Source organism: Macaca nemestrina, chromosome 2, assembly GCF_043159975.1.
Source record: "Macaca nemestrina isolate mMacNem1 chromosome 2, mMacNem.hap1, whole genome shotgun sequence".
Classification (NCBI taxonomy): Eukaryota; Metazoa; Chordata; class Mammalia; order Primates; family Cercopithecidae; genus Macaca; species Macaca nemestrina.
In genome coordinates, this window is record NC_092126.1 from 81,484,883 (window position 1) to 81,506,458 (window position 21,576).

The 21,576-nt window shown below is 38.1% G+C and overlaps 1 protein-coding gene across 2 annotated transcripts in view; it reads left to right on the forward strand.

Annotated features, from left to right (window-relative positions):
* Positions 1 to 21,576, forward strand: part of LOC105466047 (putative EGF-like and EMI domain-containing protein 1) — a 193,676-nt gene that overhangs the window by 38,479 nt on the left and 133,621 nt on the right. Inside the window, exon 5 of one of the 2 annotated variants that reach the window (XM_071091214.1) lies at positions 1,914 to 6,865. The exons of the other annotated variant lie outside the window; for it this stretch is intronic. Within the exon in view, the coding sequence (XP_070947315.1) occupies positions 1,914 to 1,955 (42 nt within the window). The 3' untranslated portion in view covers positions 1,956 to 6,865. Of the gene's footprint in view, positions 1 to 1,913; positions 6,866 to 21,576 lie in introns of those variants that run through there. 2 annotated transcript variants of the gene reach the window in all.

Genomic DNA, 21,576 nt, shown 5'->3' on the forward strand with positions numbered 1-21,576 from the left:
AAAGCAAGTCACACTCCTAGCCCAGATTCAAGAGGTGAGGAAATAAAGTCCACCACTTCAAGGCAGGAGTTGAAAGTCACATTATAAAGAGAAAAGATACACATCTGGGTACAGAATTGGGGTCAGTTTTACAGTCAACCCCAATTGCTTTTTCAGATGATGAGGGGCAATACGGAAGTTCCCTCATATACTAGATTACACCAACTCACTCATGGTAAGCACCACAGGTCAAAAGCAAGATGTGAGGTTTTGAAGTTTTGAGTAAGCTCTAACCCTCTGTGAAGTTACCTATTGAAACAGCATTTAAGAAACACAACTAGACAGGCCGGGTGCGATGACTCACACCTGTAATCCTAGCACTTGGGGAGGCTGAGGTGGGTGGATCACCTGAGGTCAGGAGTTTTAGACCAGCCTGGCCAATGTGGTGAAACCCCATCTCTACTAAAAATACAAAAATTAGCTGGGCGTGGTGGCAGGCGCCTGTAATCCCAGCTACTCGGGAGGCTGAGGCAGGTGAATCGCTTGAACCCGGGAGGCAGAGGTTGCAGTGAACTGAGATTGTGGCATGGCACTCCAGCCTGTGTGACAAGAGTGAAACTCCATCTCAGAAAAAAAAAAAAAAAAAAAAAGAGGGAAAGAACGAAAGAAAGAGAGAGAGAGAGAAAGAAAGAAAAAGAAAGGAAGGAAGGAAAGAAGGAAGGAAGGAAAGAAGGAAGGAAGAAAGGAAGGAAGGAAGGAAGGAAGGAAGGAAGGAAGGAAGGAAGGAAGGAAGGAAGGAAGGAAGGAAGGAAGGAAGGGAAAGAAAGAAAACTAGACAGCTTCATAATGATGTTCTGTACTGGTTAATACATTTCTGCAACATTTGGCTTAATAGATATATTTTCCCTATGTAATGGAGTCTTGATTTCTTAAATAGTATGTTCTCAAAGTGTTTCTTCTTGTTTTCTTTCATGTGTGTGTTTATAAATGTATGTATATGTATGTATATATGGATTTAAATGTATACACATGTGTATATGTATATATATTCACATATGTGTGTGTATACACATTTCCTACTTCACTTGTGCCAGCATTCCAGCATCCTTGTTATTCTTTAGCACTCCGAGGTACCACCTTATGGTTGTTTACTGAGGTTGCTGATTATTCCAAAGGTCACTACCCAGAGGAGGAGATGTGGAAGGGAAATGTGGAAGACAATGGAAGGGAAATCTAGGTGAGGATGTTAATAAGCATATTTATGCGTCTTTTTTATGTGGTGGTTCTGATAAAAATTCCATAGGCTCAGCAATAGAGGGCTCAAAATCTGGCCCATAATTTTACACCTGGGATAGCTGCATGTATAATCCTCCATCAGTTGTGGTGTTGTCATCTTCATTAAGAATTTAATGAGCACCAACAGGCCTAGCTAATGTATGGAAAACAGAGGTGTAGCCACATCCTCTGCCCAGCAAGCTGTTGCATGATTACAGAGCTTCTGGTGTGCATGAAGAGCTGGGACCTCCCCATTTTTACTTACTTCATAAATCTAGACACAGACTTCACTTTGGAGCTCATATTATTAAGAGGAGACTACAGAGGAAAAATCAACCACGTTTGGTAAAGTAAATGGTATGCCTGCCTCTGTAGCTACCCATGGTTTATTACTGCCGTGTGTTATTTCCAGCAGTTATAACATATATGTGATATATATGATCACTTATAACAGTGATCATAAAGGACCTATAAAGACTTGCTGATGCCTCTTGGGCAGTTTCAGAATAATACAGTTTATCAATTATTCTGCCTACAGATCTTGTGTCTTCAGGATTCCTTTTGCCTTGCTTTGTTTGTTATGAGTATATTTGCATGAAAACAGGTTATTTGGCCCTTTGTGCTTTGAGAGCTATTGCTTATTCTTCCCTCCAACTCAGGATCATGCCTTCCATCCCGTGGTCACTTCCATAACCAAATGAAGATTTGTGAACTACAGTGAGAGACACGACACAGGAACATACAAAATCCTAAGAAACCAATGTGATCTTACTGAGATTTGTTTTGTTCGTTACTTTGTTTAACTTGTTTATTGTTGCGGATCCAAAGTTAGCTACTTGGATTGCAATTTAAGTGTGTGCATGTGTCGAGAGGAGATGTTTACATTAGAGTGACATTTAATTGTACAACTTTTGTAGATGTGTCAGAGGCATGTAAAACAGAGCAACTCCATCTTAAATAGGAGCTCAGTAAAAAAAAGTCGGAAACCTACTGGGCTGCATTCCAGATGATTAAGGCATTCTAAGTCACAGGATGAGACAGGAGGTCAGCACAAAGTACAGGTGATAAAGACCTTTTTAATAAAACAGGTTGCAGTAAAGGAGCCGGCCAAATCCCACTAAAACCAAAATGGCCACGAGAGTAACCTCTGGTCATCCTCACTGCTACGCTCCCAAAGAGTTTACAAATGCCATGGCAACATTAGGAAGTTACCCTATAGGGTCTAAAAAGGGGAGGCATGGATAATCCACCCCTTGTTTAAAATATCATCAAGAAACAACCATAAAAATAGACAACCAGCAGCCTTCAGGGCTGCCCTGTCTATGGAGTAGCCATTCTTTTATTCCTTTACTTTCTTAATAAACTTGCTTTCTCTTTGTACCGTGGACTCGCCCTGGAATCTTTCTTATGTGAAATTCAAGAACCTTCTCTTGGGGTCTGGATCCGCACCCCTTTCCTATAACAGATGTAACCTAACCCTCTGCTTGCAATAGAAGTTTTATATTAGAATCGGTAAACTATATGTGATTATTTTTAGTTCATGTGTTTTTTATTTTCCAAAGATATTTAAAATATGAGATTCTATATTCAAGCTTTATTTGTTGTTCACTCTCATTCTGAGAGAAGTTAAAAATAAAAGTACCAAATATCCTAGGTATGTGCAGTTAAACTTCTATTTTGAGTCAAGAAACATACATACGTACTAGGATTTGCAAAAAAACATCTGTACAGTTTTAGTTCAGTATTTTACAAATGTTGTTACTGGAATACCTGTCAAAAATACAAACCTTGGCCCTTCCTCAGTCCTGCTGAATTAGGTTCTTTGGGAGTAGAGGCAATGTATCTCCATTTTGAGTCAATCTCCTAGGCAGTTCTATGCATGTTAAAGTTAGAGAAACACTGCTAATCCTATCTCCGAATTAAATTTGATTATCAGAAAACTGTATAGAGAGACCTCATTAATTTCCCAGAGAATTGCCTTCATGGCACAATGATTCACTATTTTGTGCTTAATTTTTTAAATCAAAAATCAGTATAAGAAATGACAACATGTAAAGTCAATCTGTACTTTTAAGAAACTATCATCAAACAACTAACATCAGTTTTTGACTAATATACACAAACCTGCTCCGAACATTTCTTTACAAAGATTTTGTAAGTACCTTATGTATTTCTGTGAGGTATACACCTGATAGTAAAATTCCTGCATCATATGGCATGCAGATATTGACATTTAGTAAGATACTGTGAGTTTTCCAGAAGTGTTTACATAAATGTGTCCTTTTATGTCCAATACTCCAGTTGTTCTGTCCATGAAAACATTTGATTTCATGTGTATTCATTTTAGTCATTCTAGCTGTGTGTGTGTAATGTTAACTCATTGTGATTTTAATTTATACTCTCCTGATAATTAATGACATCTATTTCATTTTCTTATGTTTATTGTCATTTGGATTTTCTCTTTTGTGAAATTCTTATTCCAGTATTGTGCCCATTTTTAATGTATGGTTTCTGCCTCTTATTGTTTGTTTGTAGAATTTCTTTCTATGTTATGAATCTGGTTCTTTGTAAGATACATGTATTACAAATATTTTCTCCCATACTGTGACATACAGTTACACTCTGTTAATAATGTCTTTTAGTGAAGAGGTTCTTAATTTTAATATAGCAGGATTTATCATTTTGTTATTTTTGTGTTTCATCTTTTTGAGCCCTGTTGAGAATCCTTTGCCTATTCAAGGCCAATAATATATTCACTTATTTTTTTTCTCAAACCTTTCTTGTCTTACCTTTTACATTTAATTCTACAACCTATCTAGCAATACATATAAAGGATAATATGCCTTGCCCAAGATGATTTATAACAGGAATTCAAACATGGTTTTGCAACTGAAAACTAATCAGTGTTGTGCACCATATTATTAGTGAAAAAATAGGACAAAACTATATGATCATATTAACAGATACAAAAAGGTGTGTGATAAAATTCAACACTCATTACAATAAAACACACCCACCCATATACACACTTTATTTTAGCAAATGAAGAAATAAAGAAAACTTCTTAAATCAGATTTTTTAGGACCATCTGTAAACATACATATAGCAAAGATGATACTTGGTGGCAAAATGCTGAAAGCATCCCCTGGGATCAGGAAAACAGGACAAGGATGCTGCTTTCACCACTTTTCAGTATTTCGCTGGAGGTCCTGTCTAGCCTAATAAGTTAAGAAAAAGACTTACTGGAAATAAAGATACTAAACTGCTATTATTCCTAGATGACATAATTATTTGTCTATGAAATCTAAAAGAAGCTATACACTATTAGATCTAATAAGTAACTTTAGCAAGGTCACTAGGTACTATGTCAATAAATAGACTAATTGTATTTCTGTATATCAAAAACAAACAAAAATGAAGTTTTAAAAGACATTTATAATCATATTAGATATGTATAAAATAGAAAAAACAAATTAGATGCAAGATGTATAATGCCTAAATAAAACCTCAAAATATTATTGAGAGAAAATTACAGAAGACCTAAAAAAATAGAGGCATATACCATGGCCAAGGATTGGGAATGATATATAATTCTAACTCAATCATAATTAAGATTTCTGCAGCATTTTGAATCAGTAAGCTTACTCTAAAATGTATGAAAAAAAAAAAAAAGATCCAAGAGGAGCCAAGAAATCTTGAAGAGTAAGAACAGAGCTGACAACTTTCAATGCTAGATAATGCTATAGTAATTAACATAATACATTATTGGTTCAAATATGAATAAAGAGAACACCGAAACATAATAAAAAGTCCAGAAAATGACCCACTTACGTAGATCAATTGGTTTATGACAGGGAGAACCCTGCAGTGCAGTGAGTACATTAAGTGGATATATTCTATAAATGGTGCTGGGTTCATTGAATATTCATAAAGAAAAAACATTAATCTTGACTTCTACCTCTTACCACATGCAAAACATTTTACATTTAACTGCACAAAGATATGTGTCTTTTCTAAAAAGTTAGTGTTTTTATTGTAAGGAACTATATTTTAATTTGTTCATTTGTTTTTGTTTTGATATCTAGGAACTCACAGCTAAAGCATGCCTGATCACAGTAATTTTCTTTAATCTAAGGTTTCTGGCATAACTCTCTTGTCCCTTTTATTGCATGACAATTGTTCTTTCATCCTTGCTTTAACGATTCTATTTTATGGGTCTCTTTTGTGTGTGTGAGTTATTTTAAATCATTTTTGAAATAGACAAGGTATAAATAATGAATAAATCAATCCATGAGGCAAGTTAAACTTCTTTTGAAATTTTGGAAGCCTGATTGAATTGTCAAAAAGAATTATAGCTCGTGTAGTAATCCCAGTAATTATACTTTGATAAAATTGTAACTGTCTAACATCATATTGCTAATACATATTATGCATATAAATATTACATGGAATGTTCTTTAATGGTTAACATGTGTCATTATTAAAAATCAGTAGCATTTACATGGAGAAAGATTCTACTTTTTATAGACTGCCTGTTATATAGACTGGGACAAAAAATATAGAATATTTGTTTCTCTTTGGGAAAAGTTGCCTGAATATTGAAATAACTTTTTCGTATGGATAAAGTGTCTAGAAGAAAAAGAATAACTAGTTTGGAAGGTGGGAAGTGTAGCAACTGAGAAGTGCTTCAAACCCTGTTAGTGATTAAGAATATGAGATTTAAAGTTATTAGACCTATCTACATAGGAATCCCAGCCCTGCTGGGATTAGTGACTGTGTCATCTTGGAAAAGTTACTCGACCTTTCTTAAGACTCAATTTCTTTATATCCAAAATGAGAATAATAGTGCCTATCTCACATACACTTGAATCTGTATATGGCTGAATGTATGCATGACATTAATTTTTTGCAGAGTGTAATATTTTCATATTTTAATATTCATCCTTTAAAATATTTAATTTTGAGATTTGGAAGAGAATGAAATTTGAGCACCTATATGCAACAAGCAGACTGAGTATGGAATAACTCAACTAGGAGAGCAGGTGAAAAACCTGAATGATGTGGGACAAATAAGAAATTCTGCACACTGTGTGCAGCCCATCAATTGCAGTGAGGACCTGGGGAGCTGTAACCTTTGAAACTGTAGATGCTGTTGCTGTACTGGGAAGCACTACTGCTCTTACAGGCTCTCTGAGCTCCTATTCCACCTAACACATGTGGCAATAAAGTGCAGCGCATGGTGTCCATATTATAGCTATATCTTCAAAAAAAACATTTTAGTGACTTCTCTAGTCTGCATTTACAAGGATGATTTTAGATCTAAAGTCTTATCTTTTTCTAGGTTAATACACCTTCCCCCCTCAGATCCCTGCATTTGGGGAAATTTCTGTCATGGTGTATTCCCAGAGAGTACTGTGTCTCATTCAAAATACCCAAAGGAAACCTTTTATCTAGAATGTAAGTTCAGCAGCCAGAATCAGAATTAAATGCTTCTGGTGGTGTGAGAAGTCTGAATATATTCAGAAGGTTATATAGGGACATTTTTGTGTCCCTCCTTCTTCCAATTCTTCCTCTTCCTCCTCCTCATCCTTCTCCTCCTCCTTCTCTTCCTCTTCCTAGTCTCCTTCTCCTCCTCCTCCACTTTCTCCCCCTCCTTCTTCTCCTCCTCCTCCTCTTTCTCTTCCTCTTCCTACTCTCCTTCTCCTCCTCCTCCTCCTACTCTCCTTCTCCTCCTCCTCCTTCTCCTTCTCCTCCTTCTCCTTCTCCTTCTCCTCCTTCTCTTCCTCTTCCTACTCTCCTTCTCCTTCTCCTCTTCCTTCTCCATGTGCGTCTCCTTCTCCTCTTCCTCCTCCTCCTTCTCTTCCTCTTCCTACTCCCCTCCTCCTCTTCCTCCTCCTCGTCTTCCTCCTTCTCCTCCTCCTTCTCTTCCTCTTCCTACTCTCCTCCTCCTCCTTTTCCTCCTCCTCCTTCTCGTCTTCCTTCTCCTCCTCCTTCTCCTCCTCCTTCTCCTCCTCTTCCTACACTCCTTCTCCTCCTCCTCCTTCTCTTTCTCCTCGTCCTTTTCCTCCTTCTCCTACTTCTATTCTTCTTCCTACTCTCCTTTTCCTTCTGCTCCTTCTCCTCATCTTCCTTCTCTTCCTCTTCCTGCACTCCTCCTCCTCCTTCTCTTCCTCTTCCTACTGTCCTTCTCCTTCTTCTCTTCCTCTTGCTACTCTCCTCCTTCTCCTCCTCCTCCTCTTCCTCTTCCTACTCTTTATCCTCCTTCTCCTTCTTTTCCTCCTCCTTCTTCTTCTCCTCTTCCTCCTCCTTCTCTCCTTCTACTTCTCCTTCTTTTTCTCCTCCTCCTCCTTTTCTTTTCCTACTCTCTTTCTTCTCCTTCTCCTCTTCTTCCTCCTCCTCCTCTTCTTCCTCCTCCTCCTTCTCTTCCTCTTCTTCCTCTCCTTCTCCTTCTCTTTCTTCTCCTCCTTCTACTCTTCCTCCTCCTTCTCTTCCTCTACCTACTCTCCTTCTCTTCCTCCTCCATGTCTGTCTCCTTCTTCTCCTCCTCCTTCTTCTCCTTCCCCTCCTCCTCCTTCTCCTCCTCTTCCTTGTCCTCCTCCCCTTTCCTCCTCCTCCATCTCCTCCTCCTGCTTCTTCTCCTCTTCCTCCTCCTCTTCCCCTTCCTACTCTCCTTCTCCTCGTCATCATCCTTCTTCTTTCCTCTTCCTTCTCCTCCTCCTCCTGCTCTCTTCCTCTTCCTACTTTCCTTCTCCTTCTCCTTCTCCACTTTCTCCCCCTCCTTCTTCTCCTCCTCCTCCTCCTTCTCTCCCTCTTACTACTCTCCTTCTCTTCCTCCTCCTCCTCTTCATCCTCCTCTTTCCTTTCCTGTTTCTTTTTTTTTTTTTTAATTATACATTAAGTTCTAGGGTACATGTGCATAATGTGCAGGTTTGTTACATATGTATACTTGTGCCATGTTGCTGTGCTGCACCCATCAACTCGTCAGCACCCATCAACTCGTCATTTACATCAGGTATAACTCCCAATGCAATCCCTCCCGCCTCCCCCCTCCCCGTGATAGGCCCCAGTGTGTGATGTTCCCCTTCCCGAGTCCAAGTGATCTCATTGTTCAGTTTCCACCTATGAGTGAGAACATGCGGTGTTTGGTTTTCTGTTCTTGCGATAGTTTGCTGAGAATGATGGTTTCCAGCTGCATCCATGTCCCTACAAAGGACACAAACTCATCCTTTTTGATGGCTGCATAGTATTCCATGGTGTATATGTGCCACATTTTCTTAATCCAGTTGGTCACTGATGGACATTTGGGTTGATTCCAAGTCTTTGCTATTGTGAATAGTGCCACAATAAACATACGTGTGCATGTGTCTTTATAGCAGCATAATTTATAATCCTTTGGGTATATACCCAGTAATGGGATGGCTGGGTCATATGGTACTTCTAGTTCTAGATCCTTGAGGAATCGCCATACTGTTTTCCATAATGGTTGAACTAGTTTACAATCCCACCAACAGTGTAAAAGTGTTCCTATTTCTCCACATCCTCTCCAGCACCTGTTGTTTCCTGACTTTTTAATGATTGCCATTCTAACTGGTGTGAGATGATATCTCATTGTGGTTTTGATTTGCATTTCTCTGATGGCCAGTGATGATGAGCATTTTTGCATGTGTCTGTTGGCTGTATGAATGTCCTCTTTTGAGAAATGTCTATTCATACCGTTTGCCCACTTTTTGATGAGGTTGTTTGTTTTTTTTCTTGTAAATTTGTTTGAGTTCTTTGTAGGTTCTGGATATTAGCCCTTTGTCTGATGAATAGATTGCAAAAATTTTCTCCCATTCTGTAGGCTGCCTGTTCACTCTGATGGTAGTTTCTTTTGCTGTGCAGAAGCTCTTTAGTTTAATTAGATCCCATTTGTCAATTTTGGCTTTTGTTGTCATTGCTTTTGGTGTTTTAGACATGAAGTCCTTGCCCATGCCTATGTCTTGAATAGTATTACCTAGGGTTTCTTCTAGGGTTTTTATGCTATTAGGTCTAATGTTTAAGTCTCTAATCCATCTTGAATTAATTTTCGTATAAGGAGTAAGGAAAGGATCCAGTTTCAGCTTTCTACTTATGGCTAGCCAATTTTCCCAGCACCATTTATTAAATAGGGAATCCTTTCCCCATTTCTTGTTTTTCTCAGGTTTGTCAAAGATCAGATGGCTGTAGATGTGTGGTATTATTTCTGAGGACTCTGTTCTGTTCCATTGGTCTATATCTCTGTTTGGTACCAGTACCATGCTGTTTTGGTTACTGTAGCCTTGTAGTATAGTTTGAAGTCAGGTAGTGTGATGCCTCCAGCTTTGTTCTTTTGACTTAGGATTGTCTTGGAGATGCGGGCTCTTTTTTGGTTCCATATGAGCTTTAAAGCAGTTTTTTCCAATTCTGTGAAGAAACTCATTGGTAGCCTGATGGGGATGGCATTGAATCTGTAAATTACCTCGGGCAGTATGGCCATTTTCACGATATTGATTCTTCCTATCCATGAGCATGGTATGTTCTTCCATTTGTTTATGTCCTCTTTTATTTCACTGAGCAGTGGTTTGTAGTTCTTAAAGAGGTCCTTTACATCCCTTGTAAGTTGGATTCCTAGGTATTTTATTTTCGTTGAAGCAATTGTGAATGGAAGTTCATTCCTGATTTGGCTCTCTGTTTGTCTGTTACTGGTGTATAAGAATGCTTGTGATTTTTGAACATTAATTTTGTATCTTGAGATTTTGCTGAAGTTTCTTACCAGCTTAAGGAGATTTTGGGCTGAGACAATGGGGTTTTCTAAATATACAATCATGTCATCTGCAAACAGGGACAATGTGACTTCTTCTTTTCCTAACTGAATAGCCTTGATTTCTTTCTCTTGCCTGATTGCCCTAGCCAGAACTTCCAACACTATGTTGAATAGGAGTGGTGGGAGAGGGCATCCCTGTCTTGTGCCAGTTTTCAAAGGGAATGCTTCCAGTTTTTGCCCATTCAGTATGATATTGGCTGTGGGTTTGTCATAAATAGCTCTTATTATTTTGAGATACATTCCATCAATACCGAATTTATTGAGAGTTTTTAGCATTAAGGGCTGTTGCATTTTGTCAAAGGCCTTTTCTGCATCTATTGAGATAATCGTGTGGTTTTTGTCTTTGGTTCTGTTTATATGCTGGATTACGTTTATTGATTTGCGTATGTTGAACCAGCCTTGCATCCCAGGGATGAAGCCAACTTGATCATGGTGGATAAGCTTTTTGATGTGCTGCTCGATTCGGTTTGCCAGTATTTTATTGAGGAGTTTTGTATCGATGTTCATCAGGGATATTGGTCTAAAATTCTCTTTTTTTGTTGTGTCTCTGCCAGGCTTTGGTATCAGGATGATGTTGGCCTCATAAAATGAGTTAGGGAGGATTCCCTCTTTTTCTATTGATTGGAATAGTTTCAGAAGGAATGGTACCAGCTCCTCCTTGGACCTCTGGTAGAATTCAGCTGTGAATCCATCTGGTCCTGGACTCTTTTTGGTTGATAGGCTATTAATTATTGCCTCAATTTCAGAGCCTGCTATTGGTCTATTCAGGGATTCATCTTCTTCCTGGCTTAGTCTTGGGATAGTGTAAGTGTCCAGGAAATTATCCATTTCTTCTAGATTTTCTAGTTTATTTGCATAGAGGTGTTTATAGTATTCTCTGATGGTAGTTTGTATTTCTGTGGGGTCGGTGGTGATATCCCCTTTATCATTTTTTATTGCGTCTATTTGATTCTTCTCTCTTTTCTTCTTTAATAGTCTTGCTAGCGGTCTATCAATTTTGTTGATCTTTTCAAAAAACCAACTTCTGGATTCATTGATTTTTTGGAGGGTTTTTTTGTGTCTCTATCTCCTTCAGTTCCGCTCTGATCTTAGTTATTTCTTGCCTTCTGCTAGCTTTTGAATGTGTTTGCTCTTGCTTCTCTAGTTCTTTTAATTGTGATGTTAGAGTGTCAATTTTAGATCTTTCCAGCTTTCTCTTGTGGGCATTTAGTGCTATAAATTTCCCTCTACACACTGCTTTAAATGTGTCCCAGAGATTCTAGTATGTTATATCTTTGTTCTCATTGGTTTCAAAGAACATCTTTATTTCTGCCTTCATTTCGTTGTGTACCCAATAGTCATTCAGGAGCAGATTATTCAGTTTCCATGTAGTTGAGCGGTTTTGATTGAGTTTGTTAGTCCTGAGTTCTAGTTTGATTGTACTGTGGTCTGAGAGACAGTTTGTTATAATTTCTGTTCTTGTACTTTTGCTGAGGAGTTCTTTACTTCCAATTACGTGGTCAATTTTGGAATAAGTGGGATGTGGTGCTGAGAAAAATGTATATTCTGTTGCTTTGGGGTGGAGAGTTCTATAGATGTCTATTAGGTCTGCTTGCTGCAGAGATGAGTTCAATTCCTGGATATCCTTGTTAACTTTCTGTCTCGTTGATCTGTCTAATGTTGACAGTGGAGTGTTGAAGTCTCCCACTATTATTGTATGGTAGTCTATGTCTCTTTGTAAGTCTCTAAGGACTTGCTTGATGAATCTGGGTGCTCCTGTATTGGGTGCATATGTATTTAGGATAGCTAGCTTCCTGTTGAATTGATCCCTTTACCATTATGTAATGGCTTTCTTTGTCTCTTTTGATCTTTGATGGTTTAAAGTCTGTTTTATCAGAGACTAGTATTGCAACCCCTGCTTTTTTTTGTTCTCTATTTGCTTGGTAGATATTCCTCCATCCCTTTATTTTGAGCCTATGTATGTCTCTGCATGTGAGATGGGTCTCCTGAATACAGCAAACTGATGGGTCTTGACTCTTTATCCAGTTTGCCAGTCTGTGTCTTTTAATTGGAGCATTTAGTCCATTTACATTTAAGGTTAAGATTGTTATGTGTGAACTTGATCCTGTCATTATGATATTAACTGGTTATTTTGCTCATTAGTTGATGCAGTTTCTTCCTAGCCTCGATGGTCTTTACATTTTGGCATGTTTTTGCAATGGCTGGTACCGGTTGTTCCTTTCCATGTTTAGTGCTTCCTTCAGGGTCTCTTGTAAGGCAGGCCCGGTGGTGACAAAATCTCTAAGCATTTGCTTATCTGGAAAGGATTTTATTTCTCCTTCACTTATGAAACTTAGTTTGGTTGGATATGAAATTCTGAGTTTAAAATTCTTTTCTTTAAGAATGTTGAATATTGGCCCCCACTCTCTTCTGGCTTGTAGAGTTTCTGCCGAGAGATCTGCTGTTAGTCTGATGGGCTTCCCTTTGTGGGTAACCCGCCCTTTCTCTCTGGCTGCCCTTAAGATTTTTTCCTTCATTTCAACTTTGGTAAATCTGGCAATTATGTGTCTTGGAGTTGGTCTTCTCGTGGAGTATCTTTGTGGCATTCTCTGTATTTCCTGAATTTGAATGTTGGCCTGCCCTACTAGGTTGGGGAAGTTCTCCTGGATGATATCCTGAAGAGTGTTTTCCAACTTGGTTCCATTTTCCCCCTCACTTTCAGGTACCCCAATCAGACGTAGATTTGGTCTTTTTACATAATCCCATACTTCTTGCAGGCTTTGTTCATTTCTTTTTCTTCTTTTTTCTTTCGATTTCTCTTTTCGCTTCATTTCATTCATTTGATCCTCAATCGCTGATATTCTTTCTTCCAGTTGATCGAGTTGGTTACTGAAGCTTGTTCATTTGTCATGTATTTCTCGTGTCATGGTTTTCATCTCTGTTCATTCGTTTATGGCCTTCTCTGCATTAATTATTCTGGTCATCAATTCTTCCACTCTTTTTTCAAGACTTTTAGTTTCTTTGCGCTGGGTATGTAATTCCTCCTTTAGCTCTGAGAAGTTTGATGGACTGAAGCCTTCTTCTCTCATCTCGTCAAAGTCATTCTCTTTCCAGCTTTGATCCGTTGCTGGCGATGAGCTGCGTTCCTTTGGAGGGGGAAACACGCTCTTATTTTTTGAATTTCTAGCTTTTCTGCCCTGCTTTTTCCCCATCTTTGTGATTTTATCTGCCTCTGGTCTTTGATGATGGTGACGTACTGATGGGGTTTTGGTGTGGGTGTCCTTCCTGTTTGTTAGTTTTCCTTCTAACAGTCAGGACCCTCAGCTGTAGGTCTGTTGGAGATTGCTTGAGGTCCACTCCAGACCCTGTTTGCCTGGGTGTCTGAAGCAGAGGCTGCAGAAGATAGAATACTGCTGAACAGCGAGTGTACCTGTCTGATTCTTGCTTTGGAAGCTTCCTCTCAGGGGTGTACTCCACTGTGTGAGGTGTGGGGTGTCGGTCTGCCCCTAGTGGGGGATGTCTCCCATTTAGGCTACTCAGGGGTCAGGGACCCACTTGAGCAGGCAGTCTGTCCGTTATCAGATCTCAACCTCCGTGTTGGGAGACCCACCACTCTCTTCAAAGCTGTCAGACAGAGTCACTTGCGTCTCCAGAGGTTTCTGCTGCTTTTTATTGTTGTTGTTGTTGTTGTTTAGCTGTGCCCTGTCCCCAGAGGTGGAGTCTACAGAGACTGGCAGGCCTCCTTGAACTGCTGTGGGCTCCACCCAGTTCGATCTTCCCAGGGCTTTGTTTACCTACTTAAGCCTCAGCAATGGCAGGCACCCCTTCCCCAGCCTCGCTGCTGCCTTGTGGTTGGATTGCAGACTGCTGTGCTAGCAATAAGGAAGGCTCCATGGGCGTGGGACCCTCCCGGCCAGTTGTGGGATACAATCTCCTGGTATGCCCGTTTGCTTAAAGCGCAGTATTGGGGTGGGAGTTACCCGATTTTCCAGGTGTTGTGTGTCTCAGTTCCCCTGGCTAGGAAAAGGGATTCCCTTCCCCCTTGCGCTTCCCAGGTGAGGCAATGCCTCGCCCTGCTTCAGCTCTCGCTGGTCGGGCTGTAGCAGCTGACCAGCACTGATTGTCCGGCACTCCCCAGTGAGATGAACCCAGTACCTCAGTTGATAATGCAGAAATCACCTGTCTTCTGTGTCGCTCGCGCTGGGAGCTGGAGACTGGAGCTGTTCCTATTCGGCCATCTTGCTCCACCCCTATTCTCTCCTTTCCTGTTTCTACTCTTCTCCTTCTCTTCCTTCTCCTCCTCCTCTTCCTCCTCCTCTTCTTTCTCTTCCTTTTCCTACTGTCCTTCTCCTCCTCCTCCTCCCTCTCCTCTACGGTCTCCTCTTCCTTTTCCTCTTCCTCCTCCTTCTCTTTCCCTTCCTACTCTTCTTCTCATTCTCCTTCTCCTCCTCCTTTTCCTCTTCCTCCTCCTCCTTCTGTTCCTCTTTCTACTCTCCTCCTCCTTCTCTTCCTCCTTCTCCTCCTCTTCCTCCTCCTCCTTCTCCTTCTCCTTCTTCCTACTTCCTTCTTCTTTCTTCCTCTTCTTCTTCTTTTGAAGTCCATATACTGATGTCTTTAAGAACCATCACCTTTGGAAAAGGTAGATTTTGTCAGCACAGTGGACCTCAGAAATCTTTTATTGCAAGGGAGGTTTCTAGGTTAATTGTTCTCTTCTGTTGACACCCATAGCTATTGGCACCTGCAAAGGTCTTATTTGATGGTTTCTGTTGCTTGGGTGATGAAAAGCACTATATCAAGATGCAAATAAGGGAGGATTTTCAATATTTAATATTAAACCAGCCCTCCTACCTAAAGGAAACTGCCACTTCTGCAAATAGTGTGGAATATTTTGTTATACAACAGGGAGTGGAAGAGCTAAATATGCCCTGCACTTGAACAGCACCCTGTTCTTCTAAGAATTCTGTGTCCCTTATATTACACTGGAACTATCTGGATTACAGCACACAGACTAATAGTCAACCAGCCAAAATAAAATCAACCAAAGACTCAATGCCATCGTTAAAAATCTTACTTTAGAAAGGAAGGACCTAAATAGATACTTTAGTAATCAAATCTAAGGAAGTTCAATTTTACTTGGTTGGGAGAAACATGGAGTAAGCAAATACCTAAAATTAAACAATACTAAAGAAAAAAATAAATTTACTTTTCAAAAATGACTAAAACGTAGAAGTGAATCTGCTATCGCACAGTAATTTACTAAACTGAAGCACAAGTTATTTTGGATTGAATTTGTTACATAGCTCATGCATGAAATGATCTGTTGCTGTTCTTGTGACTGTGAAACAGCAAAGGGGAAAAACATATTCTGTCTAAGGCATTGTAAAAATATTGAAAGCTTTGAGCCTTTTGTAGAGGTATATGACTATAACTTGTCATTTATACTTTACAGGCCAATAATTTTTACGCCAAAATCGCAGATGCTTAGCTTTCAGAATTATCTCAATTTATAATGGGTTCAGAAACTCAACTCTGGCACCGTGAGACTCACTCATGTGATTACACTGCCACCATGTGGTTTCAAAGATCCTTTTCAATTAAAAAAAATCAAAGAAATGGCCTCTTACAAAAAAGAAAATGATAATTGAAGTATTTTCTCTATTTTTTGGTCGTTTGTTCTGTTACAATATAGGTAGTGTATGGATTCTCACGGGAGATATTACTGGGGCAGACATGTAAGAGGTGGTAATATAAGCTAATAATTATTTGTAGTTCTTCATGAATTCAGCTTCTGCTAAGTGAATACCATCAAGAACTTTGCTAGCAGGTGCTACCTTAATTGACCTTTTCTGAATAAATATAGCATTTAAAGCATCCAGAAGAATCGAAAAAATTCCTTACAGAGGTCAATAGGCAAGTGGCTCTCAAACTCGGTTCCTAGACCAGCAGCATGAATATTCTTGGGAAACGTGTTAGAAATGCCAGTTATTCAGCTCCACCCCATGCACTGAATAAGAAATTCTGGAAATGGGGCCCAGAAATCTGTTTTAAGAAGCCCTCCCAGGTGATTCTGATGCTTGTTAAAATTTGAGAACCACTGTTAAAGACAATCACATCTCTCTTGGGAGAGATTAACACACATTTCCCTAGATAGTGCTAAATTTAGCCACCTGCTTCTGGCCCCTAAAAAAACAAACAACAACAACAACAACAACAACAACAAAAATCCACAGAGGAGTGAAAGACAAAGGTGCCAGGGCTTCCTATCAGTTTGGTTGACTAGCACCCTGAAGCCCTCCCTGGGAAGGAAGAAGCCGGTCATCTGATCTGGGGTGGTTCCCGTTCCCATCAACTGCCCTATCGGCTCTCTTTCTTCCCTATTTAACTGCACCTGAAAGAGTTGCTACAGCCAATCAGGAATAAATCTTTCAACCTTTTGGGATTATTGGAACACAGTCAATTATGAATGTATATTATATACAAGACCACTTTTCATACATTAAAAATATAGTTTTTGTATATAAGCTAAATATAAGCTAAAATATAGTTTTTATATACACACTAAATATAAGCTACAAATTAGAAAGCCTCCTAGGCTTTAAGAATGTTAAAGAAGGATGAGATGGTATGAATTGGAGACTCCATGCCCTGTCATTAGAGCCAGACACTAAACTGCTTCCCAACTCAGTTGTCTGTGGCTATGCAGAAAGGTTGGCCCTGTGCTGCTAGGACTTCTGATATTCATAATATGAAAAGTCAGAAAGAATAATTTTTATGTAAAATATCAAAATTTTAAAGTATGAATTCAAGTTTAAGTTCATGTATAAATAAATGAAAACATATCTGCCAGTTTGTTTCCATCTACTGACCTCCAGAATCTTGTTTCTGGGGTAAACAGTTAAGGAAAATTGTGGTTATCAACCTCAGCACACATTTATGAACATATGCATGTCTGGTGTTGAAGTAATTTGTGTCCGTGCTTTTTCATCTTTGTATGTGTAAATGCATATCCTTTCTCTTCCTCTTCTTCTTACTCTCCTTCTCCTTGTTTGTGCTTCCATAGAAATTTTAGGATTGTTTTCCTATTTCTTTGAAGAGTGTAATTGGTATTTTGGTAGGGATTGCATTGAATATATAAACAGCATGGAAACCTAGCATCTCAACACATGGGGGAAATATTTTATTTGATAACGAAGTAGCTTCAAACTGAGTAAAAGTAAAAAATCTGAAAGGTGCCCGAATTCAAAAAGCACATCTCTAAAGTGCCATGCTTTATAGAAGAGAATGTTTGGTATTTTTACTAACGTGAAACATGTTTTCACAGAATTTAAAAATCTTTCAAGATCTTACAAATTTCACAGCACATGCAAAATAAAAATACTGAGAATATACGAATTACTTGTATTGTAGGTTATTCTTAGGGACATATAAAATACTTAAAAATATCAAGATTAGGAATAAAATTAGGCACTCAATTAGAACAAAAATCAGATTTTAATTTTTTTTTATCCCTGGCTATGAAAGGAGTGCTTAATAAATAGCAGCTGAACTAATAGAAGAATAAGTATTGGTCAGGTGTTACTGAGATAATTTTCTATATAAGGCGCGGTCTCTGCAGCTTAATCCTCAACTGTCCTCGCTGTGTCCAAGATTCAGAAAGTGCTGTCTTATATCATTGCAAGTTGGAGGTTTTCTGAAAAGGCTTTAAGAATAACTTTAGATAGAACCTTGGTTTTTCTCTGTGGTTTCTTTCCAAATCTAGTAAAATTTCAGTGGCTGTGCTGAAGATAGTTTGTTTAAGAATGATACAACTAATTCTGGGTTAAATTACAATGTACACACCGAGCTGAAGATCATTCTGGTCACTTGGGGCCAATGTCCCCATCCCTTGGCACAACAGAAGCTAGTTTTTCAGACCATTTCCAGACTTAATGAAGAGCTCCTACCCCAACTATCTTGACCTATAGAATATCATTGTGGTTAGGATTCTGAACATGGGGATCCTTTACTTTTCTTCCTCATGGATTTTAGAGTTTCAAGATTATCTCATAAAAAAATGCATATTCCGTAGTCCCCACTTACCCTTAATGTATATGTTTCAGTATACCCAGTGGATGCCTGAAACCACAGATAGTACCAAACTATATATATACTATGTTTTTTCTATCCATACATATGTACAATAAAGTTTAATTTATAAACAGGCACAGTAAGATATTAACAATAATAATAAAATGGAACAATTATAATAATATGCAAACATAACTACTCTTGTGCATTGGGGTCATTAAGAAGTAAAATAAGGGTTACTTGGACACAAACATTGTGATACTGCCAGAGTCAATCTAAAAACTTAGGAGGCTACTAAGTGACTAGGAAGCAGGTAGGGTCTATGGGGCGAGTACTCTGAACAAAGGGATGATTCAAGTTCCCAGTGGGAGAGAGCAGAAAGATATGGGAGGGTGTCAGATTTCATCACACTAAGAATCGCATGCAATTTAAAACTTACGAATTTTTTACTTCTAGAATTTTTATTTAATTGATTTCAATTTAGAATTTTCAAATTTTCTTAAATGTTTGATACATAAGAAGTACATATTTTGGGGCTATATGTTACATCTTGATACAGTCATATAATATAAATTGATCAGATCAGGGTAAGTGGGATATCTGTCTCCTTAAACATTTATCTTTCCTTTATACTGGAAATATCTTAATTATTATCGTCTAGATATTTTGAAATATGCAACAGATCATTGCTTACTATAGTCACCTTACTGATTTGTCAAACACCAGGTCTTATTTCCATAATCTAACTATATTTTTGTTCATATAAATCAATCTCACTTTATTCCCTCTCCTCCAACCCTGGCCTTTCATGGCCTCTGGTAACCACAAATCTACTCTTTATCTTTATAAGATCACCTTTATTGCCTCCAACATATGAGAGAAAACATGAGATACTTGTCTTTCTGTGCCTGGCTTATTTCACTTAACATTATGACCACCAGTTCTATCCACTCATATTGCTGCAAATGACAGGATTTCATTCTTTATTATGACTGAATAATATTCCATTGTGTAAATATACCACAGGTTCTGTATCCATCGTTGGCCTCGTAGGTTGATTCCATATTTTGGCTATTGTGAATAGTGCTGCAATAAACGTGAGACTGTAGATATCTCTCTGATATATTGATCTCCTTTCTTTTGGATATATATCCAGTAGTGAAATTGCTGGATCCTATGGTAGTTCTATATTTTGTATTTTTAAGAACTCCCATGTCATTTTCCAGAATAGTTTTATTAACTTACCTTCCTAGCAACAGTGTAAAAGGGTTCCCCTTTCTATACAATCTTGCCAACATCTGCTATTCCTTGTCTTTCAGATAAAACCAATGTAACTGAGGTGAGATGATAACTCACTGTGGTTTCCCTTTGCATTTCTTGATCATTAATGATGTGTAATTTTTATACACTTATGGGCCATTTTTATGTCTTCTTTTGAGAAATTACTATTCAGATCTTTTGTCCATTTTTAATTGGATTATTTGTTTTCTGGGTTTTTGTTTGTTTGTTTATTTTTGAGATTCATATATATTCTGGTTGTTTATCCCTTGTCAAAAGGATGGATCACAAACATTTTCTCCCGTGCCGTGCATTGTCTCTTCCATTTATTGGTTGATTCCCTTGCTATACCGAAGCTTTTTGCTTGATATAGTCTCATTTGTCTATTTTTGCTTTTGTTTTCTATACTTTTGAGGTCCTGCCCCTTGCTTAGCCCAATGTCCTGTAGCATCTTTTCAGTGTTTTCTTGTAATAGTTTTGTAGTGTCAGGTCTTATTACATTTATGTCCTTTAATCCACTTTAAGTTGATTTTTGTATATTTTCATATACAAAAATCCACTTTAAGTTGATTTTTGTATATCTTCATATACAAAATCTTCATATCTTTCACCGTATACATATGTACATTCTTCTGCACATGATTATCTAGTTTTCCTACCACTATACATTGAAGAGCCTGTCTTTTCCCCAAAGTGTGTTCTTTGTGTGTTTGACAAAAATGAGTTGACTGTAAATGTGTGGATTTATATCTGGATTTTCTATTCTGTTCCATTGGTCTGTATGTCTCTTTTTATGTCACTACCAAGCCAGATACCATGCTGTATCTTTGTAGTATATTTTGAAGTCACGTAGTGTGATGCCTCCACCTTTGTTCATTTTGCTCAGGATTGCTGTAGCAATTCGAGGTCTTTTGTGCTTCTGTAGAAATTTTAGGATTGTTTTCCTATTTCTTTGAAGAATGTCACTGGTATTTTGGTAGGGATTGCATTGAATATGTAGATTGCTTTGGATAGTATTGACATTTAAACAACATTAAATTTTTCATTACATGATCACAGAATGTCTTTCCATTTGTTGTGTCCTCTTCAATTGTTTTTCATCGATGTTTTATTGTTTTCTTTGGAGAGATCTTTTATGTCTTTAGTTCAATTTATTTCTATGTATTTTATAATGTTATAGTCATTGTAAATTTCTTAATTTCTTTTTCGTATTGTTCACTGATGTGGCATATAATACTAATGATTTTAGTATACTGGTTTTATATCCTGCAAATTTACTGAAGTTGTTCATCAGTTCTAAGAATTTTTTGGTGGAATCTTTAGGATTTTCTAAATATGAAATCATATTGCCTGCAAACCAGGATAATCTGACTTCTTCCTTTCCAATCTGAATGCACTTTATTTTTTTCTCTTGCCTGATTACTCTGGCTAGAATTTCCAGTATTATGTTAAACAAAAATGGTATAAGTGGGCATCCTTGTCTTGTTTCAGATTTTAGAGTAAAGGATTTCAATTTCTCCTTATTTAGTATGATGTTACTTTGAGTATGTCATATGTGGCCTTTATTGTTTTGAGATTATATTTCTTCTATCCCCAGTTGGTTAAGTGTTTTTATCACAAAGGAATGTCAAATTTTATAGAATGCTTTCTCAGGATCCATTGAATCATCACATTTTTTTTTATTCTATTAATGTTATGTATAACATTTATGATTTGCATATGTTAAACCATCCTTGCATCCCTGGAATGAATTCCATTTGATGATGCTGGTGAATAATCTTTTAAATGTGTTGTTGAATTCAGTTTGCTTATGTTTTGTTGAGGATTTTTGCATTTATGTTAATCAGGTATATTGGACTGTAGTTTTCTTTTTGTTGTTGTATCCTTGCCTCGTTTTGGTACTACCAGGGTAATACTGGTCTTGTAGAATGAGCTACCTCTTTCTTCACTTTTTTTGAAGAGTTGTTTATTTATTTGTTTTGAGACACAGTCTTGCTCTGTCGCCCAGGCTAGAGTGCAGTGGTGTGATCTCAGCTTACTGCAACCTCTGCCTCCTGGGTTCAAGTAATTCTCCTGCCTCAGCCTCCTGAGTAGCTGGGATTACAGATGCATGCCACCACATCCAGCTAATTTTTATATTTTTAGCAGAGACAGGGGCCAGGCTGGTCTCAAACTCC